The sequence below is a fragment of the Haliaeetus leucocephalus genome, unplaced genomic scaffold, assembly GCF_000737465.1.
Source record: "Haliaeetus leucocephalus isolate CR32 unplaced genomic scaffold, Haliaeetus_leucocephalus-4.0 Scaffold450, whole genome shotgun sequence".
NCBI lineage: Eukaryota > Metazoa > Chordata > Aves > Accipitriformes > Accipitridae > Haliaeetus > Haliaeetus leucocephalus.
The window spans coordinates 2,022,570-2,040,384 of NW_010972886.1; the positions used below are offsets into that span (position 1 = coordinate 2,022,570).

Genomic DNA, 17,815 nt, shown 5'->3' on the forward strand with positions numbered 1-17,815 from the left:
AGGCCGGGGCGGCGGCCGGCGGGAGACTCGGGAGCTGTCGTCCGGGCCAGCAGCCGGCCACCTGAGCCCCGGCAGGAGGGGAAGGCTGAGCCTCTCCGGCGGAGAGGGAGGGGCGGGGGGCGCAGCGAGTTGCTGCGCCGAGCGTGCCTGCAGCAGGCCCCCGCTTGGGTACTCGTGGGGCCTCCGACTACGAGGCGGGGAAGGGGCTGTTGATCGTCTCTGCTGGCGACGTCCAGCAACTGGTAGGAGAGTGCCTGGTTTGCTTTGTGTCGGCAGAGGCCGTCCAAAGCGTGAGAACCCCGGAGCGGTTGGGGGATGCGGGGGAGATTCATCCCACAGTCAGCTGACGAAGAGCGACACAGAAGGAAAGCTGGGTTTGTATCGTCGGGCGCTGCTGACGCTGATCCACTTCGCCTAAGCCGTGCAGTCTTTTTTGGACATCGGTTCCCGGCAGGTGTTACCTTACCTGTAGTCATCAAGACGTTTCTAACAATGAAAAACGCAGCGCTAAGAATGACACGGGCCCCTACTTGCAATACGTATGTGCCCGGTTTTAGCACTGGCTTCCTTGGCCAGGTTACGTCTCAAAAGGTGTAGCAGCACTGCAGAGCTACCGACATAAAAAAGGGACGGTCTGCTCTGATGTGCCCTGTGTAATTATTTGAGGAAAGTATTCCCAGCGAACCATTCTTATGAACAGCTGTTTGTAATAATTTGCTGCTTCTGCAGTTCCCTCTGTCATTGTTCAGTGCTTTAAAGTTTGTGTAGTGTTTGGAGCTGCTGTGGGTAGAACTGTATCTAAAAAGCCATGCTGCTTTTTGTGCAGTTTCATCCTCAGCCTAGTGAGATAAGCAGACCTTCTAACAAAGCATTAAAGCTACTGCAGCCGGAAATACGGTACGCAATTTTCAGTGTTCTGCAATTTAGTACCAGATTTCAGGAGAATACTTAGGCTTAACTAGGGTTACTGTTGATGTGTTCTGGGCTCCTAAGAGCAATGTGGTTAGTTAAAATGAGTTTAATGTGGAAGAGGGCTGAATAAGAAATGCTTCTTACTAGTAAAACTAGTAATCCCTTATTTGATGACTTGTTAGACTGGACTTAATGGTAAGAGAGTCTGCATGCTCAGTATTGTGAGTGAGGTGTCTCAAGGGCCACCTGCTGCTTCTTTTTGTGTGTGGCCAACCCATTTCAGAAAAATCATCCCAGGAAAGTGAATGCTTACATGTTTGTTGTATTTAAAATCTATTTTCTCTAAAACTTGTCTGGACCACTGTATAGATGAAGTAGGCTTGTGCTAGAGATTTTGTTTCATGCAGGGATTTAGTGCAAGAACCTGGAAAGGCTTGGAAGTACTTGGAATTTGGAATACACGTGGTCACAGGTTATATCCTTGTCTGTTGCAGAGGAGGTTGGATGTTTTCTTGTAAAGTAGGTTGCGTCTGAAGAAGAGAAACTACTCAGGCATCATGCCATGGGTTCTACGTAAATTAACTCAAGAAGTAGACCTGTCTTATCACTGTAGTGATCTCAAGGAAAACCTTGCAGTTAAAATGGCAAACAAGTATTAGATTGCCTGAGGAATGAGACTGTAAATAATAGAAAGAAAGTCAAAATGCCCTTAGCAGTTTGACCTGTTACGAATGTCTTGTCTAATCACTGTTGGTCACCTGTAAAGTACCTTGTACTTGTGAGGGACAGAATCTAGTTGTCTAGTTATTTTGTGTTTTTCTTGAAGTATGGCTGTAACTCAAATTAACACAGGCATGAATACATGGGATGGGGGTTCTTTGAAAGGAAATTGCATTTGATGCTTTGGAAGCTGTGACTATGTTACTAAAACCTCAAGGTGATATAGCTTAAGGAATAGGGAAACCCTGTGAAAGAGATGGAATTTTCTTTTGACCACGTGGTACTGTGTTCTTACCTGCTCATCTGAAGCACCTGATGCTTGTGGGGAAAGGAACTTGATTCAGTTACCCAATTCTTATGTAATCCTGCAATGCAAGTGTAGTACTAGTCACGTGAATGCTAAGTACCTTCATAGGTGTGCAAAACATAGTACAAAATCACCGCTCTTCAAACTCACGGGGACCAAGTAGTCCCAAGGAATTACCTCAGAGTTTTTCCTCTTCAGTAGTGGAGGTCTGTAGATACTTTTGAATAATTCAGAATTGATTCTGTTGGAAACGAAAATGTGTGACAGTTGCATTTTTAGACCCATAACTTGTTTTGCTTGCAAATCTGTTGTTTAAAGTCTGGATAAACATGCAAGCTTTCCTGCAAAGAGTTATGTTTGAGATACATCTTGCAGCAGGAAAAGTTAATGCATGTGGCCAATTGTTCCTAATCATTCTCATTTCTGCCTCTAAGGTACACTGTCAGCTGCCTATTAAATGGGAATAAATGAACATATAGAAGACTGAACAGTTATGGTTGTTGTATACAAATCACATGCTCACAAAGCAACAAAACCCTGGAAAAGAAAAGCTGTATGTCCACTTAGTACATGTCTGCAAAAGGGCAGCCTTATTACCAGAACGAAAATACCACACCTAAGGTGTTACAACCTTAACTGCGCATGTGAGAACACCAGCCTTTATTAACCCATATTTCTGCCTTTTTGTGCACATCCTTGAAATCAGCATTAAGGTAAAAGATTTGCATAAAACAGTAAATAAAAGTGTGTGTGTGTTGGGATAACAAGTCCAGCTACTTCCCAACAGTTACATGAGTCTTTTAAATTGCTCTCAGGTTGTGGTTTCACATTGCAGCTAAAGTAATGTAAGGGTGAGTTGCCACTGAAGGAGGTGGTTCAGTCTTCCCCCTTCCCCCAGCCATGTGCTCCTGCTGCTGCTTCTTGCAAAGATGCTAGTGCCTGTTGGATGCTGTTATATGCTGGCATCAGGGGCTATGCAGGCAGAAAGTTAATTACAATTTTTTGTTGATTTTAACTCTGTATCAGCCAATGGGGTTGAATGAATGTCAGTGCTGGCACAAGGAAGGAGGCAGGAAAACCATTTGCTGATGGAGGAGAAGAGGAGAACTTTCCTTTTTCTAGAGCAGTTGGGTTTTTCAGTTGTGACCTAGCATGGGTTTCATGGTATCTTAAACCACTAGGAGCTGGAGCTACCTGATGCTGGCACTGACATTCATTTGAACAGACAGTGAGCTGGTTCAGGGAGCTTGTTCAGCCAAAAGTTAGGGTTTTTTTGTGAAGTTATTTTTCACTTGACTCAGCTGCCTGAGCTCGTGGCTCAGTTGCATTTTTATCGGTGATTGTATTAGCAAGTAGTATGACACAACACAAGTGCTGCTGAGGAGCTGCCATCCACCCTGTGTACGTATTTCAGAAGCTTTCCTTTGATAAAGTTCTGGCCTGGTCCCGTAGACTGAGTGTTAGCTGGGATTCATTAGGTGAACTCCTAGAGTGTATCTTCTAGGTTAGCTTCATACAAAAGAAATCTAGTTGTCTATTCTGGAGCAGCTGCACAGTATGAACCAGAGCAGTGAGGGTGACCAGGAAATTGGCTTCAAAAGTACATTTCACATCTGACCTAAAATGCTAATGTAGGTATGCTATTAAAGTCAGTTCTTGGTGCCTCTGGTGTTGGAGTTGCTTGTAAAAGCTGCAGTCATGCAAAAAATGTGTTGTGAAGTTCGTTACTTGTGCAGGGGATTTCATATAATAGCTGTCCCATTTGTTCAGTTTGTAGAGTTCTTATTTAGGTGATTTAATCACAATGTTTTACGAACTTGCGCTCTTCTCTTTGATTATGAATTGTAGAAACTTCACAAGACAAGAAGCAAATCAGTTGTGCATATGATAGTCACCTGAAATTAATGAGTCAAGGGATCTTGCTTTAAAATACAACATTACTATGAAACAACAAATATGCCAGTATTTATGTGTACTTTCTCTAAAACGAATGAATTGTCATCTTCAGTGTTGGCATTGTATGGCAATGTTACCTGACTGCTAATTTGGTGTTACAAAGTCTTTGAAATGACAGGTGAATCATACAATTACACCCAGTTTCTTCAATTACAATATGATTGCATTAGCCCGTTAAAAACCTAGTATAAAGCCTATTTTTGGCTCTCGTTAGCCAATTTCAAGCTTTTTCTTTGATTTCTAAGGAGTCTTTACAGACAGATTAGTTTTGATTGTTCTTGTCATTGATGGAAAAAATTACTGTCTCTGGTTGTCTACCTCAACTCTCTGTCAGAGTTTGCTGCCTTCACATCAGAAGCTGTAAGAAGGTGCATACCTGTGATGTAGCTGCTTCATTGCAAAGTCTAGAGTCTTAGCGTAAAGCCTCATTCATCAGCTACAATTTCGGCACTGTGCAGAAAAACAGCTAAGGTGCAGGCATATGCTGCCTTCTGTTGTTCTTGGGGTGATAGCTTTTGGCAAACATGGGGAACAGAGAACACGGAATGGTAGCCTCCTTAGATGCGAGAACTCATCTGCTAGCATGTGGTGCCATTATAACTGGAATTATAAGCCATAGTCAAAACATGGGAAAACAAAATTGCGGATTCGTGGTTTAAAATGTTGGCCACTTTGTTGGAGAATGGATGTAGAAAGTGATCTAAGAAGAATAAAAACTTGTTCACAGTGATTTTATTGTTGCAGTTGGTGTTTCAGTGAATTTTCCTGCACGAAGACTACCTGTTTATCAAATCAGTAGAGTTTACTAAATGCTAACTGCAAATGGAAGCTGAGCCAGGGCACGCTTAGGGTTACCTGTGTGGTCGAGACATGCAGAAGACTCAACCTTGTTCTGGTTAATTTGCTGGATTTATTATCTCTTCAGAGCTGGTGGGGTAAGAAGTTAGAACTCCTTATATGCAGCAAATCCCATGCCTTCCTTTCAGCAATTTGGTTTTGGAGTAGATTTAAAAATACACAGAACTTTCAGATCTTTTTAAAAAAAAAAAAGTATGCTGTGTAAAAAGCTTTCCTTTCCTAATACTGACCTTTACCTAATCTGCAAACAAGCCCAAATTTTAAAAAGAAATCACTTAATTGAATCCAACCCCTACATTTTGGGTTTATATTTTTTATTTTAAAGCTTACAGCTTTTCTATGTGACATTTTAAAATAAAATTAGTTTAGATTTCTTCTGAGGCAATATTCACAACCGGTCATTATTAAGGCATTTTTCCAGTGCAGAAATGTATAACTGTAGCATTTTTCTTACTTATAATATTTTGTTAGTCTGAGCACCATAAAGTTGACAAGTCTGTAGCCTTTTATGATTATAATCATACGCAATTTATATATAATATTTAAAGGATGTTTGTACGTACATTATGCTGTATCTCAGTTCTCATTTAGGGAATGAGTTGTTAGAAATTTGTTGTAAATACAAACAGTGCCTGGATCCGCAGTTTAGAGTATCCAGTTTGTGAATTATGGAGGGTTTTTTTCCCCTCAGATGTTAATGTAATAGAGTATTTTTCTTTCCTCTCAGCTGAGCAGTAGGTTAGTTTTGTTCCTCTGTAATGATGAGATGTATAAGCAGTCTACTCTCTGTTAGTGCCAGAAATGGCTCTTAGTCTGCTCTAACCTGTGAATTGTGCTTTGAGTTTTCTGCAGTGTTCTGGTAAAAATGTTTACTTTAATGATGTTACCTTCACAGAGGCTATAGTGAGCTGCAAATTGTTTACAGTTTTTCAGTTTGAGTAATCTCATGTCTCAGCAGAATTTAGTCAGAGAATAATCATTGGTTTTGAAGTGAAAGACAGGAAGTTAATAGCAAAACTTTAGGAGTGTAGATTAAGTCTATTGGACTTACATTTGTTTTCAGCTGATTTCTCAGTGTAATTGTTTTTCAGCCTTTGAAATTGACTGGCATTCATACTGTATAGTCACTTATATAGTAAATAATTCCTTCATAATTCTGAATGCCAGCACAGCACTCAGCTAATTTCAAGTATCACAGCTCAGCTTTGTTTGAAAACAGTATATTTTTTTCTTTTTAAACATGCTGTCGGATGACAGCAGGGATGATTAATACCCATTCTGGCATGGCTGGATAGAATTCTAAAATCTATTCAGAAATATCAGGGCCTTTGGCAAACACAGCTGTCTTAGAATCAAGTTAGCTGTACAAAATTATGGATTGTAAACTTGATCTCTTTCCTGTAAAGGTGATTCTTTTGTATTAGAAGTTTTGAGCACTTCACCCACTGTCTGTGAAAAATGGCAAGTGTGTCTTCATCTGAGTCTGATCTTCAATAAATATTACTGCAGATACTGTGAAATGATAGGACTTTGCCGGCAGTCTCTATGACTTTTCAATTATATTTGCTAGCTTTCAAAATATTAGTCCTTACAGACAAGTTTCACACCTATTGGGTCATAAATATTTGCCGTTTAGATCAGCCCTTCTCATAGAATTCCTAGACTTCAAATTGGAGTTCTGCTCTGTGCTTAAATGAGTTTGAAGTCAGAAGTGAGTGTAGGAGCAATATGTTGACTATCAAATTTTTCTCACTGGAGTTCCAGTAATGATTAGTGTAAGAACGTATTTCCCACTTATTCTTTTTCCTTTAGCATTTCTTTAGACCATGGGGCTATTATTAAGCCAGTGGTGTCATTCTTTCTGAACTAACTTACTGAGTTGGTGATAATGTTTGTGACTTGCTTGTTTTTCCAGTTGGGTTTCGTATCTAAAGAGTTAAATTATCCCCCGCACTTCTTATACAAAAAAATACATTATGACTTAGGTGTGCCTGTCTGTGTATAGGAACTGTGTTTTGATAGGTTAAAGGACTTGGAAAAGATGACAGTCTGACCTGAATTTCTGAAATGATTGACTTCTGACATCTAAAATGCTCCTGAAGTATAGTAACAGCAATGAGTAGGCTCAGTTTCAAATATATTTTTCAAGTTCAGTAATCCCAGAAAAGGGTGACCAGGACTGAGCTGTGTAAAATTTAGCATTAGGTGCTGACTTACTCCAGCTTCAGACTATTAGTTGTGAATTTTGTAGAAAAGTCTGTTCTTACCGCAATAGTGCGTATGACTTTGTTTTTTCTGAATTAAAATGTCTTAAATCATTTAAGACCTAGTGTTAGCAGCTCTGTTCTGAGTCTCAAATGTAGCTCTGTGAAGCTGCAGTTTTTAGAACTTTAAACTGAGGTGTGTTTAAACTTTGATAGACACATTGTTAAGACTTGTTAAAACAGATGGAGATGGGAAAGCAGCATAAAGTAATGGGCACAGTAGCTTCAGGTAAACTTGTACGGAAGTGCTCGGGAATAACAAGACCAGATCTGAGCAGTCCTATTTGGCCAGGCCACAGCACAACCACTAAATCTCAGATCAGAGAATGCCTTAATCTTCATTTTACATTAGCAAAAAGCCAGAAGCTTGTGTTCATTCTTCGAGGCTTTTCTGTCTTACGTTTGTTCTGGCATAGTGATGAAAGGTGATGTGTGGAGAAAATATTGAAATCAAAAAAGTAAGAAAATGAGTATTAACAAGGAACATCAATCACTGGAATGCTTCCATTACAGAGGAGGTCTGAAAGGAATCAAAATGTCTATATAAATGCTGCTCTCTTCAGCATTTAGCACTTAAGTAGAAATTTTGCAGGAAAAATACTCAACTTAGTGCTGCATGGCAGGAGCATCCACAATTAGAACGTCCATGTGACCTCCCTCCCACTATTGGTTATTGGAGTAATAATTTGAAATACTAACTGTATTATTGCTGTCAGATACCTCTCCAATGCCTGCTGAAGCTAGATGCTGTCTTGGTGCTTATGTGTATACTTTGGCTGCTACTGGTTGTTCCAGAAGAGACAATCACTTGAAAGTTATAGAATCATCCTGGAGTCTCAAATTGTCGCAGACTGACTCAGGCATTGAGAGTTCCTGCTACAGTGTGTTTTTTCATCTCCTATTGCTTGAACTCTTCATGGCACCATCGGGAAAAAGGAGACACCCTTGTTTTGAGGGCAGTTCTTGGCAGCCTGGTATGTGAATATGTCTTTCCCTTCTAAGGAGGGTTTCTTTGGGCAAGGCACAGAAGTTGGAGTTGCAAGTGCTCTTAATGCAACATTCTGTTCAGTTGCTCCATCTCTACCTTTTCTGCCTCTCTTAAATGCAAAGCATGCAACTTTCTTGAGGCTGCAGCCTTACAAGAACTTTAGAGTCAAATGAACAAACTATTGCTATCAGCCACATATTCCCATGTGCCTTGTAGCTGCTGAGGTGTTTGTTGGTTGTACAGTAGACAGATTCAGTTTAATAAAAGAGTAGCACAGTAACTTTTAGCTGGCTTACTGAGTGGAGTAATCATACTGTGTGATCAGATAGATGAGCAACAAACAGTTAGTGCTCAGGAATGGGGAACTGTGTAGCTGAGAGCAGAGGAGGGAGGAGCTGTTTAGGTTAAGTAGTAATGTGAAATTGCATGGGAAGAAGAGACAGGTATGTGGAATATCTCCTTCTTTTAAAAGAACCTCTCTTTGTGCATCAAGAATTAGAAATGGTTCTTGTAGGTCCCCAGGCTGTCTTTTGCTGCTTCAGATTTTTTTTATTTCCAGTTCTTCTTGCTGCTTTATTACCATTACTGCTTGTAAGGTACCTTTCTCATGAGTACCTTCTCTGCCAGAACAGCAGTAGAGAGAATCTTAATGCAAGCAAAGAGCAACTCTGCCTTGAGGTCTTCCAGCTGTGACTTTTTACTTGAGAGGATAGTAGTTGCTTTCTAAGTGAGTCTTCATCTGGCTGTTTGGATTTTCCTTTGTTGGTGCTATTGAACGCGTCAGAAAGGAATGTGCTTCTTTATGCTGTCCTCTTTTTGAGAGTATTTGGCAATGACTTGTTTATGAGTTATAGTCAAGTAGGACAGTGTATGGCTCTAGATCTTTGGAGAAGTGGCTGCTTTAAATCAGTATCTTGAACTTTTTGTAGTTGCTGTGCAGCTGCCTCATCTTTGTGGATTGACTCATGGTGGTTACCATGTACTACCAAATCAAGAAGGGAACCACTGACCTCTAGAGAGCTGTGGAGCTCTGCATAAGAGTCTCTGCAGGTAAGATTCATGTGTATGGCTTTTAACAGCTTTTGCAGGAGCTGTTAGGAAGACCACAGACTTTGATTGAAAATGGAAAAATCAAAGCTACTGCATTAGGAAGTGTCTTTGATAAGTGAGGCTAATCCACCATAAACATATGTGCTAGCAGGAACAACAGGAGATGCTGCAGACTGCTTTTGGAATAGGTTGAAGTCAGGAATGACCTAAAATACAACTGGTTCAAAAAGTACTACAGTAGGTGAAAATTCTACGTGTGGGGTTTTTTTGTGTGTGTGTGGTGTTCAACATATTTGCTTGTTAAGATACATATTTATTATGTGCATCTGTCATAAATAGGAGTTTGAAATTTTCAGTGCTTTTTGTTTGTTGCTTTTCTATTAACAGTGTGAAAGCATGACTCCAAATCTGCCAACCCCTGCCAACTCAGGGAATGGACACTTGTAAAACATCCCAAAGTACAGGGGCAGAATGATTCCTCTGAGGCTTAAAATACTGGGTCATTTTTTTGAACAGCTAATTCTTTATTTCTGATGTGATTAATTCTGAAATTTCATTTGATTGAAACATGTTTGGACCTGAAATGACCTGTGGAATGGGAAAGTTTTGTTCTAAGTATCTATAGAGAATTAATTGTCAGAGCTGATGAGTAGCTTTTTCTTCCTGTTGGTATTCTAGCAGTCTGCTTCCACTGTGGATGCGTGCGGTGTGAAAATCAAGGGTGGAGAAATATTAGGAGAGGCTCAGACAGTAGGAGACTCTAAGTAGTTCATTGCCAGAGAGCGTGTGTCATCTTGGAAGTCCTCCAATACTATTGGTTTTATTTCTTTAAAGGCCTGTGTTCTCAAGCCAGGTTTGTGGCATTGACTGAGATCCATCTTCATGGAACAGTCAGTAAGACTTAAAAGGAAGACCTTACTAGTTCTTATGCAACAAAGTACCACAATGTCCCAAATATACTCTGTGCCTGGGAATTCTTAGTATCAACTAATTAACTATTATTTACTACTATGCTTCTTAAGTACCTAATAAGATAAATGTATGTATTAGAGGTAAGGCTATACTTGCTGTTCAGCACATACACATTTCCTACTTCACGCTTATTGAATTAAATACAGCAGTTCTTTATATCCTTCATAAATGCATTTTGCAAATGATCTTCAGATAGGTGTAAGACTGTTTAAATATTTATCATGTACTGCTATTAATGCTGAAACATAGAATTCAGAGCAATACCTGAACTGTTTCTTTTCGTGGTGTTTTTTTGTCCTGTCTCCAATTTTTTTTTTCTTCTTATGTGCCACCATGTGCCAAGGTTTGTGGAGCCTAGCAGAGAACTGGGTCAGTGACTTGACTTGGTTAAAAATAACTCATCAAGAGAAGGATCTTTGTCAGTTCTCCTGTCTTGTTCCTGCTACGCAGTGCTGTCAACAACTGTTGCATCTGAGAAGCTACATGTCAAGTGAGATTTTTCTGAAGAAAAGTTAAAAATTCTAGATGAATAACTAATCAGTATTGCTTTGTCCAGTTGATGATAGGTGAAAGACTGTAGTTAGAAAACTGTGTCAGGCTGTGGTCTGCAATTAGTGAGACAGATTGAGATAAATGAAGTGACAGGAATTGATGCATTGAACAGTGGTTGCAGAATAACAAGATTACAGTGTAATGAATTGTGAGGAAAGAAAGTTACTCAACCTGGGAAAAAAGCACGAAGGAGTTTTTCATATGTTTTTGGTATGTAGTGACGGTCAGGTTTTTCTTCTGCTATAATAGCAATGATTAGGAAATATTTTTTCTCAGCTTCCCTTATACATCTCCAGATTACACTGCACTGTAGAGGTATGGTTAATTTTTGTTGTAGCTGAGGTGAGCAGATTACATGACTTCAGAAGAGCACTTTTGTAGGACAGCATATTCTAGTACACAATTTGAGGCTGTATGGCAATAAACTTTTAATTTGGAAAACATCCTGTCGTATCTGTTTAATGCTTAAGTTTGCAAAGGGCTTTAGAATTCTTATCAATGAATTGCTGCATATGAGATACAGAAATAACATTTTTGACATGATAATGTTTTTCATTTTAAACTGTGAAACAAAATCAGTCTGTATTCAGTTACGTTTTCATTAAATAACCTAAAACTGAATACAGGTTATTCTTTTTTAAAATTTTAGCTTTTTTTAAATCTGAGGTAAAACATTAGTGGTTTTTTTTTTTAATGCATTGCTTGCTTTTCATTAAATGTTATTGTCAATATGCACAGTAAAACTCAAAAATCATGTACTAAATACTGAAGCACAAGTATATTCATATGTTCTGGTTTAACTCAAGCTTGTATCATATATTGTAAAATGAATGTGAAAACTTGTTTTGCACCTCTGGTGCATGGTTTATATTGTTCATGGTGATTGTTTCATTTAAACATAAGAGAAGGGTTTTGTACTGTAAGGGTGATCAAACACTGAAAGAGGTTGCTCAGAGAGGTTGTAGTCTTCCTCCTTGGATATACTCAAAATCCAACTGGACATGGTCCTAAGTAACCTGCTGTAGCTGAACCTACTTTGAGCAGTGTCAGTGGAGTGGGTGATCTCCAGAGGACCTTTCCTAGCTCAATTATACTGTGCTTCTACATAGGGTTTCTTTGTGTTTATTAATTAAAAAAAAAAAAAAAAAGTCTTACACCAACAATGCAAACGTGAAAATTCCTGCCAAGTCACAGTAGGACTACTAGAATACCTCAAATTAAGAATGTGTTAATAAAATTAGGACCAAAATGTATATTCTGAATCCCAGTTCTTCTTTCTTGCTTTGTATCAATACGTTTGTTTTGGTTTTTGTTTTGTTTTTTTTTTTTGTGGGTAGGTCTCTGTGTTTATGTCCTAGTTTGGATGAGGTGATACAAAAGGTCCTCCTTTGAGCTTGTTCATTCCTCCCTCCCATCAGCATATACCATGTGTGTTGTAGCTTCCAGCCTTTGAAAGGTGCCTTGAAGTCTTGCCTCTTACCACCCTCTGGTATGGAACAGTAGGTACTTTAGTAAAGTCTCTCCAAGTAGATGAAAATATTTTTATCTTTACTATGTAGGTGACATGCATGTTGCTTCATTTATTGTTTTACCATTGAAGTCATCCCTGTTTAAATACTGTTGTACTTTTGCATGAATAATATTTACAGATAATGGGCTTGATTTGTCTTGTAGAAGAACCTGGGGGCAGGTGGACTGTGATATTCTGGAAGACTCTCCCAGAGAGGTTTTCTGAGTTCTGGAAAGTGTGTTTCATTTGATACAGATGTGATTTGTTCCACTTCACCTGGAATTTTTAAAGGTTCTCAAGTCTTAGGTTTTTTTGTTCACAAACGTTTCCAAGTTCAAGGACCTCTTATTTGAGACCTGTAAGAGTTCTAGAAGGTATGTGCTTGAAACAGTGCCCTTTGTCAACATACTGCTTCCTGTGCAAGTCCAGTCTGCGCCAATTCCTGATATTGTTGATGCTGCTGTTACTTCTTTGCAGTATGATGACTGAGTGTGCAATTTCATAATTTACAGCTACCGCACTGAGGTTGTTTTTTGTATCGACAGGTTCCAGCAGTTCTAGAGCTTCAAAAAGTTGTTGGCCTTAATCTGGTTAATTGCAGTAGTGTGACCTCAGGATCTTCATATTTAAGGAGATGAAAACAGTCATGGAGCATTTTGTCTTGAAGATGGCTCTGCATTCCTTGAAGAGTTTAAGGAATTCCTTATCCTCTCTTTTCCTAAGAAGATGAAAGCCCTAACCATAAATCTTGGAAGCTATCCCTTGATTATTTTGTTATTATCCACCACCCCACCCCCTTTCCCCCCTGGTCACTATAGCTTATTACCTGTTGAATATTTAAATCCTCTTTCAAGGAGATTATAGCTAGGCTGTTTTGAGTGTGTTCAAGCATGCTGTCAGTCCACAGAGGAGTTTCCACTAGAAGTTTGCATTTAATGATTTTACTCCACCTTCAGTCATGTTTCTGATTGGGTTATATTCTGTGTTTGAAATAGAGGACTCCTTTAGCTATCTATGGGTGGGTTTGACAGCTACTTGTTCAGCAGCAAAAGGGTATTCTTTTCTGTTGGTTGTTTTGTGGTTGGTTTTTTTTGTATCCTTTTTCCTTTTTGTGATACACTAGATGTAAGTATTTTCTACATTTATATCTATTTACTTTGAATCCGTGCTTGTCTTTCCTTTCTTATACTTACTTGCCGTGGTAGCTTAATTATTAATTCAGTTTTTAACTGAAACTTTTTTCAATCTGGCAGTACTGACTAGCTCTAAACAAGATAATTTCTAGTCCAGCATTGGCTTTGAAATTGCCCAAAGCCATTACTGCCTAATGATTCCATAGCCTCCAAATACCTGCATCATTGCTTCCTTTCATAAGAAGCTTTTCCAGAGTCTGCTCAGTTATTCATCTGTCAATGCTAGGCCATTGGATCCACAAGCTTTTTCTGTGTTGGGTGTAGTCAAGTATGTGGATGTTCATCAGTCTTCCAGGATACAGTGCTTTAAAAAAGGAATTGTTCTTGCTGTTGCACTGGTTTTGATTGCTACCTGTCTCTTGAATCTCCACTGCTTTAGTTCTGCCAGTTATTTAAACTTAGTGTAAGTATTTTAGTTGGCTACAGGCAATTTATTTTAGATGTTGATGCCTCAGTGTTTTTATTGAGTTGTCACCTGTCAATTTACACTGTCACTTCTTTCCTCGTGGCACTTTTTGTAGTCCAACCAACCTATTGAAACTAATTTATTGTAGTCAACTGAACTGAATTATTTCCTTTTAGTTACTGTACTTTATAAAATGCCCTGTTATCCCCTGACTTCTGTCCATACATCATGCTGCAGAAATACGATAATGGGAAAATACAAATGACACAGGTGCTGTAGGACAACGTGAGAAGTATAATGCAGACATAGTCAAGTGATTTAATGCAGCTAGCTTCTGTCCAGCAGGATCTGAGCTGCATGCACAGCCCTAGACCTGCTGATCCTCTTGGGTCTTGCTGATCCTCTTGGGTCTTCCTTGGGACTAAGTATTTGTCAACTTCCCACACCTTCCTGTGACAGGTTTTACAACAGCTTATTTTCAAGAGGTCCTAGAATCCTGGTGCATGGTAAGGAAATACCCAAGCAGCTTTTTGGTGAGCCGTATCTAGCTCAGCTGTAGTTAATAAACCCATCTGTTTGATTGTACAGAGTTACCAAAGTCTGTTTCCTGTTTCAGCAGTGCTGAAGCACACAGACTAACTCTTTGTGGATCATGTACTTCAGTTGCTGCTGTGTGAAAATGTAGCTGGCTTTTTCCACTTGGAACTTGCTTGCAAGCAGGGCTCCTCTGCCCTTTAGAACTGTGTCCTCTGAAAGCTGGGAAATCTTTCAGGATGGCTTTCTCTAAGCCCAGTAACAGTCCGTCCCAGTAGTTAGAAAAATGAGCAGATGTGTCAAGAGCCCAGATTTGCCAAACAGGGAACTTATGACTGAGCTCTGGTGGGAATGGTGAGGAGAGAAGTTAGCGCCCATGAATGTAGATGAAGTTGAGATTCTCAGTGCCTTCTCTGCATTGATCTTCACAGATAAGGTCTCATGGGCCTTTGTGCCTGGAGATGGGATTGAAGGAGGAGAGAAACTAGTCGCACTACAAGAAGATTGATGGATCTCTTGAGAAATCTCAAGTTCATGGGATTAGATGGGATGCTTCTGAGGGTGCTGAGAGAGCTAGCTAATGTCATTGCAAGCTGGCTTTCTCTCTGAATAGTTGTGGAGATCAGGGGTGGGCCTCAATGACTGGAGAAAGACACGTTGCAGCCATCTTCAGGAAGGGCAGGAAGGTTGATTTGGGGAACTGCAGGCTGGTCAGCTGCACTTTGGTCCCTGAGAAATGGTGGAGCAGGTCTGCTTGGAAGCCATTTCTGGGCATATGAAGGTGAAAACAGTAATTAGGATTAGCAAGCATGGATTTACCAAGAGTACTTGTCAACCACATCGTCTGCTGTGATGGAAAGACTAGAACTGTGGTTGAGGAGAGAAAAGCAGTGATGTCATCTACCTTGACTTCAACAAGGCTTTCACCATGGTGTCCAAGAGCATCCTTGTGTCTCATTTGGAACATTACAGTCTAGATGAGACTGCTAGATAGATAAAAAGTCTGGATCATGGAGCTCAGGGAGTCTGATTTGGGATGTGTCATGCTTCATATCTTACCAGTGACCTGGCACAAGCAGGAATGCACCCTCAAGTTTGCAGGTCTTCAGTGTGGAGGGGTGTGCAGTCAGTATGTTTGTATACATGGCTGCTGTCTGGAGGGACCAGAATTCATAACAAAAGACAAAACCACCTTTCTGTTATATTGAATACCAGGGGAAGAAAAGGGAATAACACCACTTCTTTGTTGTATTTCTTAAATGAAATGGCATCTGTTTGGCATTGTTTGAAGAACCTGAAGTTCTGCATTCTCCTTCAATGCTGAAATCCATGCATGTGTGTGGATACTTCTTTGTGCTCTGAATGAATGCTTTATAGGTTTGTTTTATAAGTTAAAAGTTGAGCTATAGCAAGCTTGTATCAGAAGAGGCTGGAAGGTACTATTTGCTATTGTCTAGCTTTTTCACTTTTTATAAATTCTAACCTCGTTACTGAAATTCTTCAGGGAGAAATCTGGGTGCAGAACATTCCTCTAACTTGATCAGTAACACACTATTCAATTTTGTCTGAGAATGATTTGAAAGTCTTCATTTTGTGTTTCTGGATTACATCTGAATATAATACTAAAAATGTTGAATGCTATTCCTTTTCTGTTGGAGTTACTGAGGCTGAACAATAGAGCTGTTATTGGAATAGCTAATAATGGCATAGGATGTTTATTACGTGCTTTCTTGTTATTTGGGGGGGGGGGGGTTTGGTTGTTTTTTTTTAAACAGGAACATGACCCCAATTACTCTCTCTTACTGTGTCTCACATCAACTCTGTAGAACCTCTAAAACCTAGGTGAAAGAAAAGGTCGATAATTGGGAAAAACTTAAGTTTTAGACTTGTTGTTTTTGCTGGTTGTGAGGAATCACATACTCTGACTCATGTCACGTAATATTTAGAGATTGCACATGAAGTTGTTACTGAAAGGTTGTACATAGGAAGTTGTTACAAGCATTTAATGCAAGGCGTGCTGCTCTTAAATGTATGAAATTGCCTCTGTAGAGCAGTTTGCATTTTAAGTTTCTTTGTACAAGTAACTATGTGTTTTGTTTCAGATTATGGAGCTCTGTGGTGCAACAAGACTTGGCTATTTTGGAAGAAGTCAATTTTACATTGCTTTGAAACTTGTTGCTGTGGCCCAGTCTGGTCTCCCTCTAAGAGTGGAAAGCTTAAATACAGGTAAATCGCAGGACTGGGGGGGGTGGAATTAAGTTGTTAAGCGGAATTATTGTCCTTGGTTCACAGATTCTTGTAGAGTGACCTTGTAAATTAGTGTAGTATGTCTTTTTATATATGTTGCTAACTTAAAAAAACAAAGTGGAGAAACTGTGAGGGGGTGTATTCTTACTATGCAATAAATAGGAGGTGAAATACCTTACTCTTATTGAATAAGTATTATGTTCATCACAGGGTAAATGAACAACTACTGCTGACTTGTGTAGGTTCAAGTTCATTCTATAGATTACTAATGTGAGAACTTGTGTGCTATCTCCTCTGAATAAAGTACTAATAGGACTAATGTGAATTGGAACAAAAAGAAGAATGCAACATTTGCGGGATTTTGTAATTGCTGAGTTTATGAAGCCTTGATTGCAACAAATGAAAGGTCATCTTTTCTAAAGTCATATTCCTTTGCATTTGGCTTGGCAGTTTTCTCCCTTCTTAGTGCAAATATGTAGATTAGTGGTTTAAGGTTTTTCTAGTGAAAAACCTGACCTGTAAAAGATCTTTCAAGTCTGTTATCAGCCAAAACACCTGTTATCCTACTTTTCAAAGGTCAGCTGTGGTGTGGGTAGTGAAATAGGAACAGGAGAAAGACTCTTTCTGGGAAGATGGTTCAGAACAGCAAACAGCAGAAAGAGTTTTGATATGAGGCTTTACTGTAGCCTTCTGAGTGACATAAGCGGATCCATGTCAGTGTTGCTCTGTAAGATGAAAAGAGACCTAGGAAGATGAAGTAGTGAGTTTAAGCCACTGTAGCCCTTTGCAGTGTAGTACATGACTTGCAACTTAAAAATATCTGGAGCACAGCTTTGCATTAAGGCGACTTCCCTAGTAGATTTTGTCTAGAATACATGTTATGATAATATATATGCGCTAGTAGTTAAAAGAAAGCTCTAGGAGTTTTTTGTGTCTAAATTATACAGATTAAACACAGTAGTTAAGAAGACTATATTAAAAACAATCTGATAGGTCTGAGGTATTTGACAAAGCTATAAAAAAGAAAGGAATCATCTTGTATACTTTTACAGTTATGTTTATTCTAGGCTCGTACAAACACTATATACTGTTTTCACGGGTTTTTGTAGCTTTTTGGAAAAGTACATCGTTTCAGTTAACTTTTTGCTACTGTACAAGTTCCTTTCTGCTCACAAGCCACCCTATGTTTATAAACCATTTCCCTAGTTTTCCTGATGAGTGTTCCCAAATCTAAAGCTTCAGCAAGAATGCCCTAGAATCAGAAAGTTGGAAAAGGGACCTTTGACTCTTAATATCTGATAGAACTGGAACTTGATGTAACAATTGTGGGATTTCTCATCAAATGC

The 17,815-nt window shown here is 39.3% G+C and overlaps 1 protein-coding gene across 8 annotated transcripts in view; it reads left to right on the plus strand.

The window, feature by feature from the left end:
- The window catches only part of REPS1 (RALBP1 associated Eps domain containing 1), a 66,447-nt gene that overhangs the window by 211 nt on the left and 48,421 nt on the right, over positions 1-17,815 (plus strand). For 5 of the 8 annotated variants that reach the window (XM_010574623.1, XM_010574624.1, XM_010574626.1 and 2 more), the window contains exon 2: positions 16,325-16,448. In XM_010574623.1, coding sequence (XP_010572925.1) covers positions 16,325-16,448 — 124 coding nt within the window. Of the gene's footprint in view, positions 1-88; positions 455-8,934; positions 9,056-16,324; positions 16,449-17,815 lie in introns of those variants that run through there. The other 3 variants (XM_010574627.1, XM_010574629.1, XM_010574628.1) reach the window with 3 other exon arrangements.